This window comes from Fundulus heteroclitus, unplaced genomic scaffold (genome assembly GCF_011125445.2).
Source record: "Fundulus heteroclitus isolate FHET01 unplaced genomic scaffold, MU-UCD_Fhet_4.1 scaffold_240, whole genome shotgun sequence".
Classification (NCBI taxonomy): domain Eukaryota; kingdom Metazoa; phylum Chordata; class Actinopteri; order Cyprinodontiformes; family Fundulidae; genus Fundulus; species Fundulus heteroclitus.
Genome location: NW_023396651.1, coordinates 75979 through 100510, shown reverse-complemented (window position 1 = coordinate 100510; position 24532 = coordinate 75979). Strand labels below are relative to the sequence as shown.

Below are 24532 nucleotides of genomic sequence, written 5' to 3'. Positions count from 1 at the left end.
TTTGTCAAGAGTAAAAAATGAGCTGCGCACAAGAATGACTCAGAAAAGATTAAATGCGTTATCTCTAATGGCAATTGAGAGTGAGCTGACAAGAGAGTTGGACTTCAATGATGTGGTGGATGATTTTGCAAAATTGAAAGCACGAAAGAAACCCCTTGCTTAAAGGTGCACTGTGTAAGATTTTTAGGTTATTTCCAGAATTCACCCATTCACTAATGTTAGGCTACCTGTTTTCATGAATACTTACCACCACCATAAAATTCTAAGTATCCATTATGACTTGGAGAATTGCACTTTCGCCATTTCTGGGAAGTGTCACCTGGATTGTAAAGATAGGATTGACTTTAGGCAGAAGCTTGGTGCTTTCTCTGGCAAACTGAACCTCAAGCTTCATTCTCTGCAGCTTTGCATTCTTGTGCAGACTTTCATCCACAAGGAACTTTTCAACTTCCCACTATCGTGAAGGGGCCATCAAAAGATTTCAGTGTGTCCAGCATGTCTAGTCTCTTACTCTCCTTTCTTTGAGCCATCTCTTGTTTCTCATCTGCCCTACTCTCGAATTTTGCCTTCATGAATTTACTCCAGTTGAGTTCAACCTCCCTTTTTGCTTGTGCTGCTGCCTTGAAACCTCTGAAGCTCCTGGCACTTCTGTAAAATTATTGACCTATTGACTGCGTTCAGTGTGCCCAACTTCTTCAGTTTGTAGTCCACCTTGCCACATTGTCTCTCCATCCCAATGTTGTGCACAGGGGTGCCATCAATGTTACTAGCCTGTTCACTGACAGGGTCCATTGGGAAGGTCTCCTCATCCATCCTCTGCCTGGCCAGGACAGTCTTCAGATGGGGCAGCATGAGATCTGTCAGCTGCTTCACTTCATCCAAGTATTCGGCAGCCACGTCTGACACTGAGTTCAGGACATGTCCAGTGCCTGTCCAGCCACTATAGCATTCTTGGAAATGGGCTATCTTGACCTGCATGCAGCCCTTGTACCATGAACTGGCCTACACCTTTCTTTGTGGTGCTCTCCGATGCATGTTATCATTTTACCTTTCTCCTTCTCCTCAAGCTTAACCACAAATAGATACAGACTTTGAGCCTCAATTTGCTGCACAGCTGCCGTTATGCCAAAGTGTTTTCCTAAGATATTATTTTATTTTTAATGATAGAAGGGAGGAAAAGGGGGCAAAAATCATGTCCGATTTAGTTTTTTGGGTGGGGTGGGGGGTTTATTTCATGATAGCTACCAACTTCCAATACATAATATCTCTCAAATGACCCAATGCACCATCACTGAAGTGGGCATAATCATTTTCCAAAATGTTTATTTTTAGGCCATTTATCCCCTCCACCTGTGTCTGTGTGAAACCTGTGCTTGTCAGTGTCTGTGTGGTATACCTAATAGTGTGTGTGCAGTATGTGCACTCTTCTGTACAGGACAGTGTGCATGTCCGTTCACAGTATACAGTATTTCTTGCATAGTGCGTGCGTGTGTGTGCGCCCGCACGCGCGGGGGGTTGAGGGGCCAAGACCATGTCAGGCCCAGGGGGCCAAAATTTCTTAATCCGCCCCTGCTCCAGGTAGCTGTAACCGGGGGGGCAGACTTCATTAAGGGCTGAATAGAACCCTGGCTGGAGCCATGTTTCTGTAAGACACATGAAGTTTAATCCCTTGTCTGTGATGTGGTCGTGTAGGAAGGATGCTTTGTTTGTGAGGGATTGTGCATTAAAAAGTTCTATTTTAAGTGTTGATGCTGTGGTGAATCTCTGTAGAGGCAGTAGTACACTGAAATCCACAACACGTTTTACAGTCGGCTTGGTGTGGCAAGGCAACGCGTTGTTTCCTATGCAGCTCGGCTGAGCATGCTTCGATCTCGTGATGTTTCCCGTGTTCTTAGCGCCGAGAGCGGCACCACTCTGATGACACGAAAGACGTGCGACCGCTGTCCAGATAGATGGAATGTTAGTTGTGGGCTGGCCAGGCTGATGGTAAACAAACTTTCGACGGAAACTTCTGTGAATGTAACGTGGACGGCGCCATGGTCAAAGTTCTTTGATGGCTGTGTTGCACGTAGCAGTGCAGTTGTTGCGGTTGTTGAGAGCCAGCAGCTGTGGAATGGAGTACATGAGCGTCATGCCGGTCGCCGAGAGTGTTAGCCGGGAGATAACCGTTAGTCAAACACGGTTGGTGTATACCACTGACAGCGGGAGGTGACCAACAATCCGTTGATGTTGGAGGTTGATATCAGTTGGTGAGTAAAGCCTCCAGTTTTGTATCAAGCCGTAACTCAAAATCTTAGACTGTGAAACTATGTAAAACGATAAAACTCAAAAACAACAACATTCAAAATAAAGTTGTTTGAGAAGCGGCAAACAGCGACCGCCAGCGTCCTCTCCGACACGATCTATACCGTTCCAAGTCTGCTATTGGCAGGACTTTCAAAGGCAGGGCAATGCTGTAGTGTCCATCCTTCAAGATCACTGTCTTCTTAGCCAACTTCAGAAACTTAGAGTCTTCCTTTGACAGCCCCACATGCTCATCACAGCTGCTCTCAGGGAAGTCCATCTTGAACTGTTGTTTCCATAACTTGTCTAATGTAACAGCAGAAATCCTGTTGGTAGTGACTGTGGACGGATAATTTGGTTTTCCACAGCATTCTTGTTCAAGTGGCCCATTCACTGTCCAACCGAGCATCGTTTTAATGGCAAAAGGTCCGTCACCTTCAGCTCTGATGACCTCCAAAGTTTCGAGAGTTCTGGAGAGGTTTCAGAAGCTCCACCTGTGCTTTTATCTCAGGCAAATGAACATCCTTCAAATGTGGTCATTTATCCAGGTCTCTTTGCTTTAGGATGTTACTCAAGTCTACAGGCATTCTATGCTGAGTGAAGAGGTCAGGCATGTCACAATACATATTCCTGTCCAATCCAGCGATTTCGAGTTCAGGCACAATAAAGCTGTCCATCACTTTCTCTTGTCCCATGGTGCATAAAAGAATCTTTGTTTTTCTCCCAGAGATTCAGCTGTGCAAAAGGATGCTGAACTCCTTTGATCTAGAAAGGCATGTTTCCACTGTTCTTTGACCTTTTTTTTATTTTACTTTGACTGGCACAATGGAGAGCTTACAGTCTTGTTCCCTGGCCCCAGTAGGACCACTAGTCTGAACTGTGACAGGAGTGTTATCTGCTTCAGTGTCAAGTTTGAAATCGTTCTTCTTGTGGTGGATATGAAGTATACTTGCATGTCTGAAACCACATATTTTACATAAAAGGCGATTTCTGCATTCTTTGCTCATGTGCCCTGTGCTCAGACAACCAAAAAAGATATTATTCTTCTTAAGAAATGTAATCTTCTCATTATGAGGTTTCTTATTAAACAGAAAACATAAATCCAGTTTGTGTCCACCTTTGCAAAATAAACAAATCTTCACAGCAGTCTGATATTCTTAAACCTCTGAAGAATTATTTCTCTTTACTCTCTTCGGAAGTGTCTGTGGAACAAAAGTCTTTGCATCTGCTTCAAGGATCTCAAGAGCATTTCCTTTTGTTTTAAATAGGATTCCATGACATTGGACTTCAGTGAAGCTTTCCATTGAGCTGCAGATCCATTTACAGCACTTTTACTTTTGCAGCAGTTGCAGCTATTTCAGCTTCAAGCTGAAGCTGTTCTTTCCTTTTTCTCAGTCGCTCCTCTTGTCCTTCCAGAGCATATTTTTCTTTCAGCATATTTTGATGTGTGAGCAACCATTTCAGCGTCCGCCCTGAGACGTTCAGATGCAGTTGATTATACTTTGGAGCTTGACCTGCTCCCTTGATTTGAAACACTATTAGATGGCAACACATCCTCATGGTTGTCATGCTGGGGATTAACAGACAATTCAGGTTCCACATGCTCTTGAACCTCCATTTCTCCTCCTACTGGAGTTTTCTCTGACTGTAACATGCCGGAGGATGGCCTGCTTGAGCATTTATTGTTTTCAGAAAGCCATATTTCAACGTCCTCAATAAACTCCTTATTGTATTTAGTGATGCTTGCGAACCATGTGTTTTGCTTATGTTTCTCATGAAGTGGAATTAAAGTCAACAGCGATTCATGCAATGCATTGGCATCCTTAGAGAGGTGTCTTAACTCATCCAACTATAACATTACTTGATGAATAGTTTTCATCATCTTTCATTAGCTCTTTGAGAGACTTAATTACACCTTTCATTTTGCTTACAGTCGTTTTCCGTTCTGTTTGGATCGTTTCAATTTTATTTGCGAGAGCTTTCTCAGTAAGAACGATAGTTATTTTATCCTTTTCAGGTTTTTCACCAACAGATGCAGCAGATGATCCACTCATTTTACGTCATTTGCCAAAATCCAAATTGAAGGAAACTTCAAAGCACCAGCTTGCTGAAATCACGCAGAGTGACAGCCCACACGCACACCAAAATCCCGCAGCCACAGTCCAGCAAAACATAGCGGGGGGCGTGTCACAACAACATCTGCACCTGGCAGAACCAAGCTGCATTCAAACAGCACAAACCCGCCGGTTACATACTCCCACTGTCTTTTCCTTCTCTCTCAAGTGATCCGCTTTCGTAGGGGCGGGGTGGCGGTGTTGTGCGGGCTCTCGTTGCCGTTCCTGCTGTGCGAGAAGCTCTGTTGCCGTCGTTTTTTGCTGACAAATATTGCCGACAGTCAAACAAACTGAGTCGCCGAGCAGCTGAATAGGGCAATTCTTGTCGACGCGCTCGCTATTCAAAACTTGAGTCCAAGCTGCAGTTAAGATCCTTTTATTGTTATTGATCTTCAAAAAACCAATGCAGCATAAAAACGGGTCCACAGGTTTGAGCTGTGATCAAAGGCAAAAGGAGAACAAAAAAAAAACATCCAAAGCTTGCGGTCAGCAAAAAGTAGACATCACCCATCACCCAGTCACTCAAACTCCCCAGGTGAGCAAAACAGGTGATCTTACAAATCACTACCGACACCATGTGATCAGAACTATGCTTATCCACCACAGCACTAAATAAAAATTGGGTATTTTGTATTGCCAACCACAGTTTGTTTGCATGTTGATGACAAACACCAAATATAGGTTTCTGAATAAATGCTGGGAGTCCAATAGCTCCCTCAACAGTAATAGAAGTTTAATCACAGTGTGTTTATTGTTGCAGAAACACACACACAGCAGCGAAAGGAGGAGGCAGGGAGAGAGAGACTGCTGCTGCTCCAGTTCTAAAATGGAATTAATCTCAGTTTTATACATATGTTCATGTACATATACTCCAAAAAACTTAGAATTTGGGTGAAACGATTATCATATCTTTGTATTTGACTATGCAGGACTAGAAATAACATATTAATGCACATGCATACACACTGGAACTGCTCTGTTTGTGTGGCAAACATAATTTCTGAATATGCCAAGGACTCTTCTTTGGGGGAACAGTTACTTTGTATTTTAACTTCTCATTGAGGCATTCCTTGTCACGGATATGACCCTGAAGAAACCACCACTTTATCTGAACATTACTGGATCACACTAACAAGAGGTATCCAGTAAATTGTTTTGCTAACCAGTTGCATAGCTGCCATTGTTGGGAGTAACTGTTATTTTTTTCAATAACGGAGTAATCACATTAATTACTTTTCCAATTTCGGTAATATCGTTACATTACAATATAATGTGGGTCATTATTATATCAATAAAGTGACTTTTATTGATTATACCCTCTCCTCTCTGGGAGAAATATTTTTCTAGTGCAGCATCAAAGCAGACACTCCAGAGGGTGGGAATAAGACTGTTTCATTCATCATGTTGAATTCAACCATATATGCAATCACAAACAGAGACAAACACACCCTCATTCTTAATGCACATTCACACACATGCATACACACAGGAAGATTAATAGTAACATAATGTTAAACTCTATTATTTGAACTTTTTAGAATGTGTTCTTCTTTATGCTATGTCAAATAGTATTGCAGATGACTGAGAGTGTGCGTTGTTGTTATGTTTGTCTGTGTTAGCCTTCTAGCTTATTCTAATCATTGTCTGTCCTTTGACCAGACAGCTTCAGAAAAGGTCACTGAAAGTGTATAAGTAATACCTCTAGCTACCAGATTATCGCTCAGTTTTTCTGAAAATATTTTGACACCTATCCACGAGTCTTTGTCAATTCTGGTGGCTTGCACTTGAGTGGTCCTGTTGCCCCCTGTTTGTTGTTGTGATGACCCGGGTAACTGAGAATTTGCAAAGGCACAAAGCCTAGTCATCATCTGGAATTTTGAGACAAAACTATCCTTCAATAAGCAAAATGTAATCTGAAGGTTAAATAAAAATTCATAATAATAATAATAATAATAATAATAATAACATATTGAAATCACTGGTTACACTGTGGCAGAAAGCTGAATTACATGGTTCTTTGGTTTTAAAGTTACCCTCTTTCTGTGTTCACCTCTTCATCTTCTAATGTTCCTGATACCCTATGAGCTAGTATCAAGATAATAACCAAACATTCAGATTTTTATCAAATAGTCACTAAATGGTGAGGCCATGATTCTGAATCTACCTTAATGCTTATGAAAGTTTCTGCTTCCTTTCAAAGCAAAGCTTGAGACTAGAAATGTTTCAGTGTGTCTATGTTTTCACTTGTGTACTCTTAATTTTTGTGTTTTAATGTTTAAAAATTCTGGAAAATAAAGCAAATGTTATAAGAGTTAATTGACATATTACTCATAGTGATGAGCGTTTAAGACATCCATCCATCCATCAATTTCATCCTGCAATGCTTTGCGAGTAGAAGACAGATTATAGGTTTCAGCACCTATATAATCTGACTCTGTATTTCAGTATGCAGGCATCATCCTGAAGAATTTAAAGTATGTCTTTTCACGAGTAGAAGAAGGAGTGAAGAATCAGTATATTGGGAGCCTTGCTTCACTCTATTTCTTGGGTAGAGGGGGTGGGGTCTTAGAGGAGGATTTGTTTAGAGGCTGGTCCAGATATGTCAGTGTTTTTTTCACCGAGAGAATAACGACCCAGCAACGTGAACTTCTAAAGAGGTTGGAAATATGGGCCCCAATTTCATCCATTTTCCAACACCGTGCATGAAAATGTAAGGCCAACATGTTTTTTAATATTCTGCTATCTGTATGGAAAGCTTCCAAACAAACACATCTAGGGATGTAAAATGCTTGTTCCCACATCTGCTTGCACATAGAGACCATTGCCCGCTTTTAGTAGCTCTTGTTTCCCATATTGCACTAAAGAGAATCTTTCGGGTATCAATTTCCTGATGGAGAGTACCCTTTTCGGAGATATTTTGTAGATTAAATGTAAGGGGTTGTTTCACCACCTTTGTTGATGTGGGGGATTGCGAGTCTCAGAAGAGCCCATTCATTATACGTCAAGTTGCACGTATCTGACAAGGGCATGAGCTCCTCTTTCCTGGGTCAAGTTGGTAAAATTGGAGTTTGCCTATTCACTTTGGACAAAGCCATCTGCCTCCGACATAGATAAAATGTAGATTTCGGGGGGGGGGGGGCATATGGCTTGAATCTTGGAAGATCGAGTTTGGGGTTTGACACAGAAGAGTTGTCCCAGTTGAAAGGATTTGTCGATTGTTTGAGGTTCTTGAAGCTGTTACTTTTCTCATAGAGGATGTGTCCCGAGGTCATCCTTAATGTTTTCCATTTCTCTGGGTTGGATGATTACGACCTCGCACACTGCATCTGTGTCATCGAAAACGGTTGAGCCTGGTTCATCAGCCATTTCTGTAGCAGAGATCCATGAACTGCTTTTCCAATTTGTGGTCCTTGTTTTTTGAAACAGGAATGTTTTACTTAACACAATTTATTTGACCATATTTAAGCTGGAAACTCCACCCACAAGTTTAGAAGGTGGTATAGTTATGTGGTCTCAACATGCCTTTTAGCATCTGGTCGTCTTTAAATCAGTCATAGGTCACAAGTCGTACACTCAACAAAAATACAAACGCAACACTTTTGGTTTTGCTCCCATTTTTTATGAGATGAACTCAAAGATCTAAAACTTTTTCCTCATACACAATATCACCATTTCCCTCAAATATTGTTCACGAACCAGTCTAAATCTGTGATAGTGAGCACTTCTCCTTTGCTGAGATAATCCATCCCACCTCACAGGTGTGTCATATCAAGATGCTGATTAGACACCATTAGTGCACAGGTGTGCTTTAGACAGCCCACAATAAAAGGCCGCTCTGAAAGGTGCAGTTTTATCGCACAGCACAATGCCACAGATGTCGCAAGATTTGAGGAAGCATGCAATTGGCATACTGACAGCAGGAATGTCAACCAGAGCTGTTGCTCGTGTATTTAATGTTCATTTCTGTCACAGGTCTTAGGCTACATGTCATAAATCTTAGGTCACAGGTTGCATGCCATAGTTCACACATCTGGTAGTCATAAATCTTTGGTCATAGGTCATGCATCTGGTAATCATAAATCTTAGGTCATAGGTCACACTATCATAAATCTTAGGTCATAGGTCACTGGCTGACAGGTCGTAAATCATAGGTCATATGGTGAAGTCATATCGGAAGTGGGAGGAGGCTAGAGGCGGGATCAGGGCAACTGTCACTTTGGAATGTGGGCGGGGTTTTCATGATTTGACAAAAGGGATGGTCATCTATCTCCTATGTGCTTTACCTCAAGTAGTCGCCATGTGTGTGTAAGGTTGTGCATTTTGATGTGCAAGTTGCTTGGTAGTTTAGTCCCACTCCTCGTTAGACTAGCAGCTTGTCTGAGAAGACTAGTCTTCCGGTTCTCCATTAGCAGCAGCTCAGCGAGGCTACTCTGTAGAAGGAAAATAATTACACAGGTCAATTATCTAAAAAGGTAGAGCACACATTATACATTGTTTTATGTTATTATTGTAACTCATATTATATTTTGCACATTAACATCTGTATTTAATGAGAACAGACTATATGCCGGTTGTTCTTTATAAAAACTGAATGCACGCATTAAGAGTTACATAAAACTCAAGGTTTCTGATGGAGTGAATTAGGCGAAGTTGGAAAAGAATGATGAGATGTGTTGTAAGCTTTCTTGTTACATGCTAAATACAGACTGCAGTAATTCAGTTGTTTATCCTACAACTAGTGGTAGTGTATTACAGTTTTACATAGTCTACCCAAATCTGCCACCACTGACAGAATTGTTCAGTTTTGTGATTGAGAGAGGCCGTTATTTTTCTCCATTTTATACATGTTAAATGTTATGTCAATCCAGTCGTCTAAAGTTGGTTTGTCTTGTGATAACCATCCATCCAACCATTTTCTTACTCGCTTTATCCCTCATGGGGTTTCGAGGGGTGCTGGTGCCTATCTCCAGCATTTCAATGGGCGAGAGGCGGGGTACACCCTGGACAGGTCGCCAGTCTGTTGCAGAGCGACACTCATGTGATAACCATTTTTTGTAATGTTTTTCTTACTTGCTGTTAATAAAATAGTCAAATATTTATTTATTTTTGGAGCTTCTTGTGAAATTATACCAAAATGCATAAGCTTGACTTCCAAAGGAATGTTCTGCTTGAAAATATCTTGTAAGACACTATTTATGTATTTCCAGTAATCTTTTATAACTGGGCAGTCCCAGAAGACATGATAATGGTTTGCATTTTGATTTCTACATTTTCTCCAACATGTCGGAGGATTTCCATCATAGTGGCATTTCTTAGCAGGTGTGATAAAGAATCTTACCAGATTTTTCCATCCATATTCTTGCCATTGTAGAGATTTATTGTATGTCCATTGGTCTCTCCACATTATTGCCCATTCCTCCTCTGTTATTGTTAAATTGCCCTCTCTCTATCGTCTTGCCTTGATATGTAGGGTTGAAATGTTTTTGAGATCTATTAGGTTTTTATAGGTAAGTGAAATCATTTTCCCTTTAATTTTTGAATTATAGGCATTAATAAAAAATTCCATTAGGTTTATATTCTTGTCAGTAATTGGCCTTATTTTTAATTAACAAAATGTTTTATTTGTAAATATCGATAAAAGTCCTCTTTGTCCAAAGAACATTTTGTCTTGAATGTTTCAAAATCAATTAAGAATTTGTTGTTCATTATTGTGCACATAGCAGTGATTACCTTGGATGTTTAGTCCTTACACCTGGTGTCCAGTTTGTTTGGTGGTCATATGCAATCCATTTTATGATTGCCAGGTCGTTCTCCAGTGCATTTTTTTAACCATAGTTTTCCTCACTCTAAGGGTTGTTTTCATCCACCGGTTATCTAAATTATTTATGAAACTCTGTAGATTTGCATCGGCCAAAATTGCCTATACAGGAATGGGTGCCGCCTTTGTTTCAATAGTTTTCCATTGAGCATTATTTGTTGGGTCACACCAGTATATTAGTGTTCTTGCTTGTGCTGCTAAATAATAATCTCTAAGGGAAGGTAACCTCCAATCTCCCATTTCTTTCCTAATTGTAAGACCTTATATCCAATTCTAGGTCTTTTACCTTGCCAAATATATCTTGATAATAGTTTGTCCCATCCATTAAAAACTTTTTGATTTATTTCAATTGGTAAAGTTTGGAATAAATATAACAGACTGGGCAGTCTGTTCATCCTAATCGAGTCAATTCTTGAGCTAAAACTTGTGAGTGAGATTCCATTTTGTGATATTCTCTTTAATTATTTTTTGCATGGGAACATAATTATACTGGAATAGTTTTTCGAGGTCCTTTGGTATAGTAATGCCTAGGTATTTCAAATGATCAGTGTGCCAAGCTAAGGGGTACCTGTTTGGATTTCCTGCGGTGGAGTATAATTATAAGACAGCAACTGGGTTTGATAATATTAATTTTGTATCCTGATAATTGACCAAATTGTTTGAATAATTGCTGCAAAACTGGGGGAGAGTGGGTCGGTTGTTCCACATAAATTAATATATCATCTGCATAAAAAGCCAATTTAAGTTCTATCCCTTTGATAATTATTCCTTTAATTAGGAATAATTATCAAAGGAATAGGAATAAATTAGGTGGTTCTAAATATAATGCAAAAAGTAACGGTGACCACGTACACCCTTGTCCAGACCCTCTTTCTAAAGTAATTATGTCTGATAAATTTCCATTAACTTTAATCCTCGCTGTGGGATTATTATATAATGCCTGTATTGTTTTTTTATATTATTGTGTAGTCCAAATTTATGTAAAATCCTGAAAAGAAAATTCCAGTCAACTGAATCGAATGCTTTTTCCGCATCTATACTGATAACAATGGCTTTCAGTTTACATTTTTGTATGTGATCTATAATATGTAGTGTCCTTCTTATATTTTCCTGTGTTTAACGTTGTCATATGAAACCAGTTTGATCGTTATGTATTAGGGAAGGGAGAAATTCTTCCAATCGTCAGCCATTATAGAAGTGAAAAGTTGATAATATTTAAAACAGATAACGGTCGGTATGATCCGCAATCCAGTTTATCTTTGCCCTCTTATGTATTACCGAGATTATTGCCTCCTTCCAGCTTGGTGGTGTTTGAGCTTTTTTCAGGGTCCAATTTAGTAAAGGGAGGAGGATTGGAATCAATTCTTTCTGAAATTCCTTATAAAATTCTGCTGTGACCCAGGTGATTGACATGGTTTTAATCTACTTATTGTGTTTTTTTAATTCTTTTTCTATAATGTCTGATGTCATTTTTTCTATTCTGTTCTTCGCTCATATGAGGTAGTTCTAGTGTGTGGAAATATTCATCAATAATGTTCTATAGTTCCTCCAGAGATTTGTGAACATAAGGTTTTATAAAATATTTCAAATGCTTCCTGGATGTTCTTCAATTTGTCCTTTAACAATTTTGATTTAGGGTTGCTGATCCTATGGACTGTATTTTCTGCTTTTTTCTATTTTAATTTCCATGCTAGTACCCTCATAGATTTTGATCCACCTTCATAGTGTCTTTGTTTAAGAAACATGAGGTTTTTCATAGTTTCCTGTGTTGCCATATCATTTATTTCATTTCTAATTCTCTTTAAATCTTCCAGTATATCTGGTGTACATTTTTGTTTTTGTATTAGATTTTTTATGAAATTCTTCTGATCTTTTACTTCTTATTTTTTTAAGTGTGATGACATTGCTATAATTTTTCCCCTCACAACCACTTTATGAGTATCCCATAATATCGGAGGAGATACTTCTCCATTGTCATTGAGATCTAGAAAAAAAGTGTTTTTTCCTTCCGTATTTCCAGTTTGAAGCCTTTCCTTTCTGGTAGGCTTTCTCCCTGGAAGAATCCATCTTAGGCTGCAAACTAATATATAAATCCCCTCCACAAATCAGAATGCCTTGTGTTTCTTTTACCAATACATTAGTTATTTTCTTCAAAAAATAAATATCACTCCCTGGAGGAGCATGTATGTTAAATAATGTTACAGGGTTTCCTCCAACATTGCCTCTCAAAGGCATAAACCTGCCTTCCTTATCCGCCAGTTCGTATAATTTTAATGTATCTTGTTTGAGATTAGAGTAGCTACTATGTCCTGATTTGTATGAAGAGAAGAACAATTGGTTGAAACCCATTCTTCTTAGTTTTTCATGTTCACTTTTGTTTATTTGGGTTTCTTGTAAGTACACTATGTAAGCATGTTCCTTCTTAATTTTTTATAAGATTTTACTTTGTTTAATTGGGTTGAGTAGACCATTAACATTAAAAGTAATTACATTTATCTTATTGTTGGCCATGTCTGACTGTCTTATTAATCATTTGTGGATGTCAGAAAGCAAATCTTAACAAATCCACTCTCCGAACAAATGTAAACAGTAACTTAACCATAACGAATAGAAAATAAACTTGAGACTCCAAGGTTGGGGTCCTGAACAAAATAACCTGAACTTGGCTAGGCCCTGGGGGAAGTCCTCCCTAGGAAAAGAGGGGAGGGCCCCCAACTACACTTTAGCTGATTTAGTCAATTTTGTGCGCATTCCTCCTTGGTACATTTTTTTAATTTTTCCGTCTAGGTTGGGGCTTTGGAATATATTCTATATCACCACAATAATGCCCGTAAGAGGCATAGATTTCAAGTACGTCTTCACATGTATAGAGCACATTGAAGAGAAACCTTTGTTCCACTACTTCAGTCACACAGAAGTAAGAACCTATTTGGTGGCAGAATGCTGAGTATTTCTCAAGCTGTCTCTAAAAGTCCCTCTTTAAGCAATCTCAAAGATACCATTAGACTAATGCATTGGCTTCCTTTGTATCTCACAATTGACAGTGTGTTCACAAAAATCCCAAACAGAACTGCCATTTGTTTCACATACATAGTGGCTTGGTTCAAGATTCAAGTCTATAAATCCATCACAGGAACAGAATCTGTGGATATGGAGAAGAACCACCCGATTCAAAGGATACCTACCTTCAGCACAGAGGACATTGACATGCTTCTACAGAAAATAGCTGTTATGGAGCTGAAAATCCGCCCACTCGAAGTGAATTATGATGTAAACACTGCGTATGGAAATTAAACAACGCTGCCTGTGATTCTAAACCGTGATCACCAGCCCAACAACTCAGCGAACAAACAGTTCCCTGAGGAAAATGAGATTCCCTGGACCACTCTGGGTGCAAGACCAAAGGATCAACGAACCCCACACCTAGACAAAGAAAACTGGCCGAGACTACAGAGAGGTGTCCCAAGACAAGTGAAACAACAATGGGCTGTTCTCACAACAAATGATAAGAGTAAACCTGCTGGAAATGTTGGAATTCCGTTACTCAACAGATTCGCTCCACTCCAACATGAGACCCAGGAGGATCACGCCAACAATCTAAGGTATGTCAACAATCTTCGCTCTAAGCTACCAGAGAAAAATCACGCCACAGAGCCAAGGACCCTGATATTATGCAATGTATCTGTAAATGGGAGTAAACATTTCTGTAACAAGAAAAACACAAAGGTGTTGATTTATAACCCTTTGAACTGTGGCCTAGTGTCTAATGTATCAGACATCCTTCCAAAGATCATGAAAAAACGTGCCCATTAAGTGTGGAGATGAGATTTTTTCCAGAGTTTTGATGCTAAACAAATAGCTGAAAAAACATGCAAACAAAAAAACTGTAACCTACATAGACAACTTTAACATCTTTTGGGAGAGGAGACATCTGTTCAACAGAGATGGTTTCTCTCTAAATAGGCCAGGTGCAACACGGCTGATTTCAAACATCTTCTATTCTGTGAACCATGCACAATCAGCTTTGTCCCAAAACAAAACTCTACAATTTTCTTTGTGAGAGCAGACAGCAAAGGAAAGGCGGAGGAGTGGCAACATTGTTTAATGCTTCACTAAAGTGTAAAAAGGTGTTTTTGGGAAAAATTTGACTCTTTTGAACATTTGGCTCTCCAGGTAAAGAGCCTGGTACGAACTATGTTTCTGAATGTTTACAGGCCTCCTAAGTCCACATCAAACTTTTTTAATGATCTTAGTGACCTCCTATGTGTGATATGCATTGATTATGACTGTTTTATTATTGTGGGAGACTTCAACTTTCACGTCGACAACCCTGAAGACAGAAGTGCAAAAGAACTGTGTGACACAGAAACTTTGTTTTAACTCAAGATGTTAAATAGCCAACGCACAAACAGGGACATATTTTAGACTTGATCATCACTAAAAGGTCTAAAGATTTCAGAGGTCAATGTAACTGATGTTGCCCTATCTGATTACTTTTCTCTTACCATTGAATGCATAATTTCCAGTGACTCATTTAGCCAAACGGACATCGTAGGAAAACGCACCTTTAAGGACAATGCCAAGGAAAGTTTTATTCAAGCTTACTCTGCTACGTCAACCTTGGGCTGCAACTCAATAGATAAGCTAGTAGATAACTTCCATTCTTAAGTCTCAGACATCATTGACTGCATTGCTCCAATTAAAGTTAAAGTTTTTTCCGGGAAGAAAAAAATCTCCTTGGAGAATGCTCCAGCAGTTAGAAGTGAAAAAAGGGAGTGTCGAAAAGCTGAACGCAGGTGGAGAAAGAACAGACTCCAGGTTCACTATAACATCTATAAAGAGAGACTTTACAGACATAACTTACAACTGAAAAATACAAGAGAATCTTTCCTCTCTGAGATCATCAACAAGAACATTAATAATGCTCGTGCGTTATTTGCTACAGTCGATAGTTAAAAAATCCTCCTGTGTCCGTGGCTTCTGAACTCCACTCCACCAGGGCCTGCAATGAATTTGCTAACTTCTTTACTGAGAATATCCTAAAGATTAGAGGATCAGTTTGTACATACAGTACATATCAAGTTCAGTACCAAAGTTCTTTTCAACTAGAATCGATCTTGACCAAATGTCCCAATTCAGCCAAATAAACTATAAGAGCTTACAGGAGATCATGCAGCAACTAAGTTCCTCCTCCTGCTACCTTGATGTTCTACCCACAGCTTTGTTTAAGAATGTTTTGCCTGTCATAGCGTCTGATTTGACTCAGATAATAAACACGTCCCTTCTGTCAGGAGTTTTCCCGCAGTCCCTAAATACAGCAAATATCAAACCACTGCTAAAAAAGAACAATTTAGACAAACTACTACTTCAGAACTACAGGCCCATCTCAAACCTCCCCCTTATCAGTAAAATTATTGAAAAAGCTGTGTTTCAACAATTAAACACCTTGCTCCACCGTGCTCACCACAGTATAGAGACCGCCCTTATCAAGGTGTTTAATGACATCCATGTAAATACTGACTGTGGAACATCCACAGTGCTGGTAATATTGGACCTCAGTGCGGCATTCGATACTGTCGATCACTCCATTCTGTTAGAACGCCTAGAGAACTGGGTCAGCCTCTCTGGTTCAGCTCTAAACTTGTTTAAATCCTACTTAAAAGGACAGGAATTTTTTTGTATCAGTAGCTAACTTTACATCAGAGATGACAAAAATCACATGTGGGGTTCCAAGGGTCCATCCTGGGGCCCCTCCTCTTCAATATCTACATGCTCTCCCTAGCTCAGATCATGGTGATCAGCTTTACATCACCATGTCACCAGGTGACTATTTACCAGTTCAAGCACTGAGGAAATGTTTAGACTTAGACAACTTTATTTGTCATTTTGTATGCACAGATTGCGTGCAGAACGAAATTTTGTTTGCATACAGCTTGAAAATTACAGTAAATTACAGGATAAAGTGCAGCAGTGATTTAAAGTAAACAATTGAAATGTAAACAATGCAGGAGAAAGAGACAGTGTGCGATCACAGTGTACAGGTGAGTATTTTTAAAAAAACATTTGTATGTGCAGAAATGATTGTGCAAAGGGCATTTGTGCAAGAATGCATTTTATAAATAAATGGCTGGATGTGCCAAAATTTTCCTCAATTGAATAAAAACCAAACTGAATTAATAATCTTTGGACCAGTAGAGGAAAAGTTAGCACGCAGCTTCAGTTGCTTCAGTTAGGAATGACTGATCAGGCCCGAAACCTGGGTGTAGTGATGGACTCAGACCTGAACCTCCAAAAGCATCTAAAGACAATTACAAGGTCGGCCTTTTATCACCTGAAGAACATTTCCAGGGTTAAAGGACTTATGTCTCAGCAGGATCTGGAAAAACTAATACATCTTTAGTCGAATTGATTACTGCAACGGTGTTTTCACAGGTCTGCCTAAAAAGTGGATCAGACAGTTGCAGCTGATCCAGAACGCTGCTGCCCATGTCCTCATTAAGACTAAGAAAGTAGAGCACATCACCCCAGTTCTAAAGTCCTTACACTGGCTCAGAGAATAGACTTTAAAATACTTCTGTTTGTCTATAAATCCCTGAATGGCTTAGCACCTAAATACATCACAGACTTGTTATCAGTGTATCAACCCTCCAGACCACTCAGGTCGTCTGGCTCCAGCCTTCTCTGCATACCTAGAACCAGAACCAAACACGGAGAAGCAGCATTTAGTTCCTATGCTCCACTTATCTGGAACAAACTTCAAGAAAACTGTAAAACTGCGGAAAGCCCGAGTTCCTTTAAATCAAGATTAAAAACACATTTGTTTAGGATTGCCTTCGACTGTTCTAGTTAAACAGTTCTACCGAAACATCACTAGTTCAACTTTTTTTAGTCCAACTGTTTTTAATGTTCTATTTTTGTTTCTACATTTTATTCGTACTTGCTTTTATTCTGTTTTATTTTTCCTATATTTTAATTATGTAAAGCACTTTGCATTGTCTCTATACTGAATTGTGCTATACAAATAAATTTGCCTTGCCTTGCCTATAAAAAGCGCGGGCTATTGTTCCTTCTTCTTTCAGGCAGCCTTGCTGTGTTGAGAAGACGTTCAGCTGATTCCTGCGTTGGACCCATACGTGGCTTCTGATTAGATTCTTGGCTGGTCCAAGCTGCCGCATTACTATTTTCCCCTGTACCCAATCAGGGGAAAATAGTAATGACTTTAAAATGAATGTCTTTAATGTTGATTTTCTTTAGTAGTTTTAGTTAAGTATCACCTGCTTAGTAATGAAGATGTTCTTATTTAAATATAAACCACGATGGGCCCTCCCAGGGCCTGAAAGATGCACAAGCCTGCAGCTGGGAGAAATCTCTCTTCGCATGACCGGGCAAATCAGATTTAAGTCTGCTGTCTTAACTTCAGCGTCAGGCACAGGAGGAAGAAATCCCTCCATGCCAAAAACAGCTTTGTTTATTTATCTTCAGCTGTTACAGGAAAGGTGACTTGAGACAGCGCGTATCAGGCTCCTTTACCTACTTCCCACGCTGAAAGAAAGAGGGAGCTGAAACAGAGACTGTGTGGACCGTCGATCTAGCCCCCCCCCACCACCACATGTTGCTGCTGCTAGGCTGCAGAGCTTCACGCTGGCCCGATGCTGAACAGACCAACGATTTTCCCTGCTTTTCAGTGCTCCTTCCTTGGATGGCCAAAGTGGACAAAACTCACACAAGGCACCGACAGGTTGGACAGAGAGACCCAAAGGGAAAGGTTACAATGGTCATTGGAAAAATTTTGTGATGCGTCCACATGTCTTTAAACAAAGTGGCTAATGGAATTAGCCCATGCTAGCATCCCGTTCCATGGCATTGCTGATATGTTTCAAATGTGTTTTATGGTTATAACAAACGTTATCTCCACAGGGGTTTCATACATTGATGGGATATCAATGTTTATGTTATCAGGCCACTCATTGTGACTAGAATAAAAGCCAAAGCTTTTAAAGTCAGCGCCGAAAATCCGCTAGCCAAAATGCTATTTAGCTCCTGGATACATCCGGTTCCGGACTTTCAAAAAGGAGCTTGTTTTAAAGCATAAGGCTTGTTTGTTTCACTCCACCGTCGTTCGATAGTACTCTGAGCCTTATTCCCGCATTAATATGGAATATTAATGTTGAATTAAAGGCATTTTGGTAACTTTAGGAGTAACCACTTTTAGCCACTGATCGATGCATCACCCCCTAGCTCCCGGAGGTAAAATCGCATAAATAACAGTAAGCGCGCTACTAAAGTAAATGATTTTACTGGGCAAATCATTCTTTAAAATGTAACTTTCTCAAATAATGTTTTGTGCAACTCTGGACTTGCATTGTGAATGCGTTGAAACAGATGTCAGATGTTGTTCTGAATTAGTTAAGATAATTTAACCTTAATTCACATTCTTTAAGATGAACTTTGGTTCTTTAACTCAAACAAAATGTAATTTGATCAAACAACGTTTCGTTTACTCGGGGTTCTCATTATGAATGGTTTGAAAACATGCCAAATGTTGTTCTAAATTAGTTATCTAACTCTATTCCATGCTCTGTGGATCAGATCTGCAGTAACCAAGGATTCACTGAATTATTCTAATTATGACCAACCACTTTGTTCCATCTTTTGTGTACCTTTGCATGTAAATAGTTCCTTAGCTTAGTTTCTTTTATCTTCATTTTGCTTAGTAGTTTAGTTAAGTTTCAGTAGCGAGGATTTGTTAATCGAAATATTGTGTTAATTCAGATAAACAGCATTATATAGTAATGTTATCTGGATGTTCATTTTATTTCTGTTATTAAATTATTGAACTTGAAGAGAAGTTTTCACTCCTTTATTTTATGTATGTGGAGAGTTTGCTGTTAAAAGATTGCTAGTGCTCAAATTGATCCCTTTCAACCATTGTCCTGATATCAGCTTTAGAGCTGATATCCTCCAGACAATACTTAACAGACAGAGAGTTATTTATTAAACATTACACAACTTTAAACAGTGTATAATTGCACAACAGTGCTCTGTTAGGAACATACCGTGTAATCAGATCCCTAATATATGATGGAGCGTGATTATTAAGGGCTTTATACGTGAGAGGAAGAATTTTTAATTCTATTCGTGATTTAACACAGAGTCAATAAAGGGAAGTTAAAATTAGACAAACATGACCTCTCTTGTTGATTTTCATCAGAACTCTTGCGGCAGCATTTGGGATCAGCTGAAAATTTAGAACTGCATTGATTTGACTTCCTGATAATAAAGAATTACAATAGTCCAGCCTTGATGTAACAACTGCTTGGAGTAGTTTTTCAGCGTCACTTCTGAACAAAATATTTCTGATTTTGGCAATATTCTAGAGGTGAAAAAAGGAAACCATGGAAACCTGTTTAGTATGGGAAGTAAATGACATGTCTTGGTCAAAAATATATATATTTTTTTACTGTAGTGCCAGAGGCCAATTTAATGCCATCCAGATTAAGTGATTAATTAAGAAGTTTATTTCTGAAGACTCTGGTCCAAACATACAACTTTTGTCTTGTCAGAATTTAAATGCAGGAAATTCAAAGTCATCAAGCTTTTAATGTCATCAAGACATGCCTGTTGTTGAAACAACCGATTGAATTCATCAGGATTTATGGATAAATATAGCTATATATAGAGTGTTATGCTATAATAACGCCATGATGAATAATTGATCTCAGATTGAATTCTGAACAGTGGAAGAGTTCGACAAAGGAACCCAACTCCTGCTGTAAAGGATACAAAGGCACAGAGGGCCTGTGTATCCTTTACAGCAGGAGTTGGGTTCCTTTGTCAAATGTCTGTAACGCGTTGGACATATACTGCTTTAGAACAAAGGGCTAACAGGTAGCTCACGCTAGCCTTACTGCTATTAGCCTCGCTAACATCCGGTCCCGGACATTTCAAAAGGAGTTTGTTTAAAGCACAAAACTTAATCGTTCGGCTCCGCCATCCTTCGATGGTGCTATGAGCCTTATCCCCGCATTACTATCGAATATTAATGTTGGTAAAGGCAATTTTGTTAAGTTTATGTTATAACCTAAACCTATTTTTAAGACTAATGTTAAAACTTTCCTTTTTGACAAAGCTTATAGTTAGAGTGGCTCATACCCTGAGCTATCTCTATAGTTGTGCTGTGATAGGCCTAGGCTGCTGGAGGACATCAGGGTCTAATTTTCTCACTCTACTGATCTCTACTGTTCTTCAGTCTACTGTTCTCCAGTTTTGCATTGTATTACATTGAAATGACTGTCGTCATTTCAGCTTTTAACTTTTTGCTCTCTCTCTTTTTCTTCATAGTAGGTACACCTGGTCTGGCGTTCTGTTAACTGTGACATCATCCAGAGAAGACGGCTCACCCGCTATTACCATCTAATGTAGAACAGATTACTAGATCAATGTGTGCTTCTGTGCTTTTTTGTTTCTCTTGTTGTGTCTCTGTTCTGTCTCTGTTCTGTCTTCTGTAACCCCAGTCGGTCGAGGCAGTTCATACTGAGCCCGGTTCTGCCGGAGGTTTTTCCTTCCCGTTAATGGGTGGTTTTTCTTCCCACTGTCGCTTCATGCTTGCTCAGTATGAGGGATTGCAGCAAAGCCATGTACAATGCAGATGACTCTTCCTGTGGCTCTACGCTTCCCCAGGAGTGAATGCTGCTTGTCGGGACTTTGATGCAATCAACTGGTTTCCTTATATAGGACATTTTTGACCAATCTGTATAATCTGACCCAATCTGTATAATATGATTGAACTTGACTTTGTAAAGTGCCTTGAGATGACATGTTTCATGATTTGGCGCTATATAAATAAAATTGAATTTAATTGAATTGAACCTCTTAGTCACCGATTTGCTACAGCAACCCCAGATGCCAGGATGGAGAATTGCATTAACAAACTCGGTCGTAAGGGTTTAAATGATTTTACTGGGCAAATCAGTAACCAGAATGTTATTTTCTCAAAATAATGTTCTGGTTAACTTGTGCTTTGCATTGTAAATGGGTTGAAACACATGTCAAATGTTGTTCTGAATTAGTTAAGCTAATTTAACCACGATTCACATTCTTTAAGGTGAACTTTGGTTCTTTAACTTAAATAAAATAGTATTTCATCAAATAATGTTTTTGTTTACTCGGGGTTCTTGGACTTGAAAAGAAGTTGTCACTCCTTTATTCTATGTGTGTGCAGGTTTTGCTGCTAAAAGATCGCTAGTGCTCGAATTCATCCCTTTCAACCATTGTCTTGATATCAGCTTAAGAGCTGATCATCACCAGACAATACTTAACAGACAGAGGGTTATTTAATAAACATTAAATAACATTAAACAGTGTCTAATTGCACAACAAGAGTGTCATCAGCATAACAGTGGAAAGTAATCCCTTGCTGTCTGATAATTTTACCAATTGGAAGCATTTATATAGTAAAGAGAATTGGCCCAAAGACTGAACGCTGTGGTACTCTACAAGTGACTGTAGAGTTTGAAGAGAATATTTTATTAACATTAACAAACTGGAATCTGTCAGGTAGATAAGATTTAAACCAGCCTAATGTTTTTCTCTTAATACCTACAGTATGTTCACGTCTTTTTTTTTTCCCCCAGTGTCCTGTCTAGCAATGTGGCAATAGGAATTGATGTCTCAATGCCAGATAGAGCTCGACAGATTTTGCTTTTACAAGTGGAGCGAACAGCTTTCGCCATAGTGCTCCGCTTGATTTATGCTTGTATATAGCCTTATTATGATTCCTGCAGGGAGAGATTCAAATTATATGGACACTACAATGGGAGAGTAAAGGAAGAACAAGAAAAAAAGAGAAGAGGTGAAAGAAAGAAGAGATAAAAGGGAGAGAGTGATAAAACGTTCTCCGTCTACTCCATCACCTGGAAAGAGAGATGCAAAAAGAACAGCACAACCAACAGACATAAAGCAACAGATACAATCGAATAACACCTAGATGCCATTGCTAAATCATATGTATTATTATTTAAGCTGACATGTGTAATGTGATACCTGAAAAAAGAAAGTGAAAGAACATAAATAAATAAATAAATTATAAGCTTTCTGTATATAAGTGAACACTTAATACCTGGGACCCAGCACCTGTGGGAGTTTGTGAGAGTGCACTAGTTTAGGTGAAAATTATCCAGAAGGAAATAGCTCGATAGTGGTTGCGGAGAACCAAAGGCCCGCTTCCCTGAGCACAGAGGCAGGAGTCAGGGGACCCATGACCCCGGACTCCCAAAGGTGCCCCTACACCAGGGCGCCCAGGAGGGGCCGAGACAGGATATCTGCAACCCCCCCCCCCCCAAGGAAAGAGGAGAGACGACCCCGAGGAAATCCCCCAGTCACCGCAATGCTGACGCCCCCAAGAGCCGCGGGGACGAGCCCGTGGGCTCCGCCGGCAGCCAGCCCCGCTGAAGTGGTCCCGGCCATGGGCCCTGGGGGCCAGAGGCCCCAGGGGCGCACCGCCCCCGCGGCTGGGGCCCCGGCCGCCCCCCGGGGGACGGCTGGGGCCCCCGGGGGGCCCCCCAGACCAGGCCCCCCAGACCAGGCCCCCCAAAGAGCGGGGGCCAACACGACCCGTACGAGCCACCCAGCCAGAACCCCCCCCCCCCCCCCCCCCTAAATACCTAATAAACCCCCTCTCTCCCCCACCTTACCCTAGCCACACCTGCCCTCCGCCCCTCCTGGGGGGAGCGGAGGCGTCAGTCCCAGACCTGGCAAGCCGCTGACTACCCATAGCAGCCCCCCGCCAAGACCCTGGACACAGTGGCCCGCACCTCCTCCAGGCCCCAGACTCCTTGCCGCCATCGGAGAACGGGGGTGTGCAAAAGACCCTGATCCTCCCTACGCCCGCTCAGATGTTGTGTTGTTGCATGTTGTTCTCAAGTGTGTTTAAAAACTGGGAGCGCCGTAGAGGGTGCACGGCACAGCCCACCCCCCCTCCAGAAGGAAGCTGGTGCCAGCGCACCCCCTCCAGGCAACTGCCCAGAACCCTCAATGTCTAAGTGCGAGAGGAGGTGAAGGGAGCCGTCCGAGGTGAGGCTCACACAACATAAGAACCCCCCCCCCCCCAGACGTCTTCCCCCCACCCCCACCCACACCCCCCATACCATGGCCTACATGAGTGTGTGTTGTGAAAGTGTTTGGAGTGAAAGTGTCTAAGATGCATGATAAAATTGGGGAGAGGGGTGTCACCAGACAGTGGCAACCTCCAGTAACGCCCCCTCCCCAAGGCCCTACATGTGTGGCGGTGTGATGGAGCAGGCAGGGGATGGGGAGCAAAGGACTAGGAAGCCATCCCAGGGAGCCACCTCCCCTACTGACTCCAATAGGCACCCCCGCTCCCCGAAAGCCCCACCCAGAGAAGGGGGCCTCGCCAGCGGCACCACCGTAGCCCGGGGCCCAGGGAGAGGCCGCAGGGCAAAAAAAAAAATACATTTTGTTTAACCCCATGTGCCTGCCTCTGCCTCGTTGCCGCCTAGGTCCTCGCCTCCCCAATCATGACACAACGAAATAAGGTAAAAATGAAACCCTCACCTTTTCTTTTTCAGACAGGTGTGGCTAAGAATCTGAATTTTTAATATCCTACAGTCTTTCCTTTTCAATCTTTCCAGCAGTCTTCAGAACTCCTGCCTGGCACAGAATATTTAGTTTTATAAAAGATATTAGGTTTTTGCTGATAAATGCATTATACCTCAGAATTAGATGCTATTTTGAGATGCTAATGTTGGTTACTTACTTTTCTCAAGTTCCACAAATCCAAACAGTCTCTCCTGCTTCTTTACAGAACTGCATTCAGCAGCGTTCACCTATTTTAGTGCAGATAATATTTAGTTTCTTAACTGGGACTAGTTTTGTTGTCTAGTATTAATTGTGGTAACGGCAGTATCCCAGTATGAATCGAAATTTAAATCTTGCTCTCCAAGCAAACAGGCACGCACACACACGCTAGAAATCAGAAAGAGGGAAGGCAGGATTTAAGGCAGTACAACGAGTGGAGTTTAAAAAAAACCCACAGAGCACAGTCACGTGTGCTGCCGATTTAAAGGGGCAGGCAGTCAGACAGCGGCAGCAGCAGCCGCGGAGCTGCGAGATGAGAAGAAGGGAAGAGTGAGGCACGTTATGTGGATCATGTAACCGGCCACGGTAACCGTAGCAAAGTAGATCTAAATATTATTATTTTGGACATGCACACACACACAAACACACATACACACACATAAAAAATAAAAAAAACACACTGACAAAAGGGCACTTTGGGCATCAAGGGGCAAAGGGGCAG

The 24532-nt window shown here is 40.7% G+C and overlaps 1 protein-coding gene across 1 annotated transcript in view; it reads right to left on the bottom strand.

Annotated features, from left to right (window-relative positions):
- Nucleotides 1-24532, bottom strand: part of LOC118559150 (A-kinase anchor protein 6-like) — a 182720-nt gene that overhangs the window by 132988 nt on the left and 25200 nt on the right. The window contains exon 2 of the mRNA XM_036129860.1: nt 8681-8827. Coding sequence (XP_035985753.1) covers nt 8681-8827 — 147 coding nt within the window. The remainder of the gene's footprint in view (nt 1-8680; nt 8828-24532) is intronic.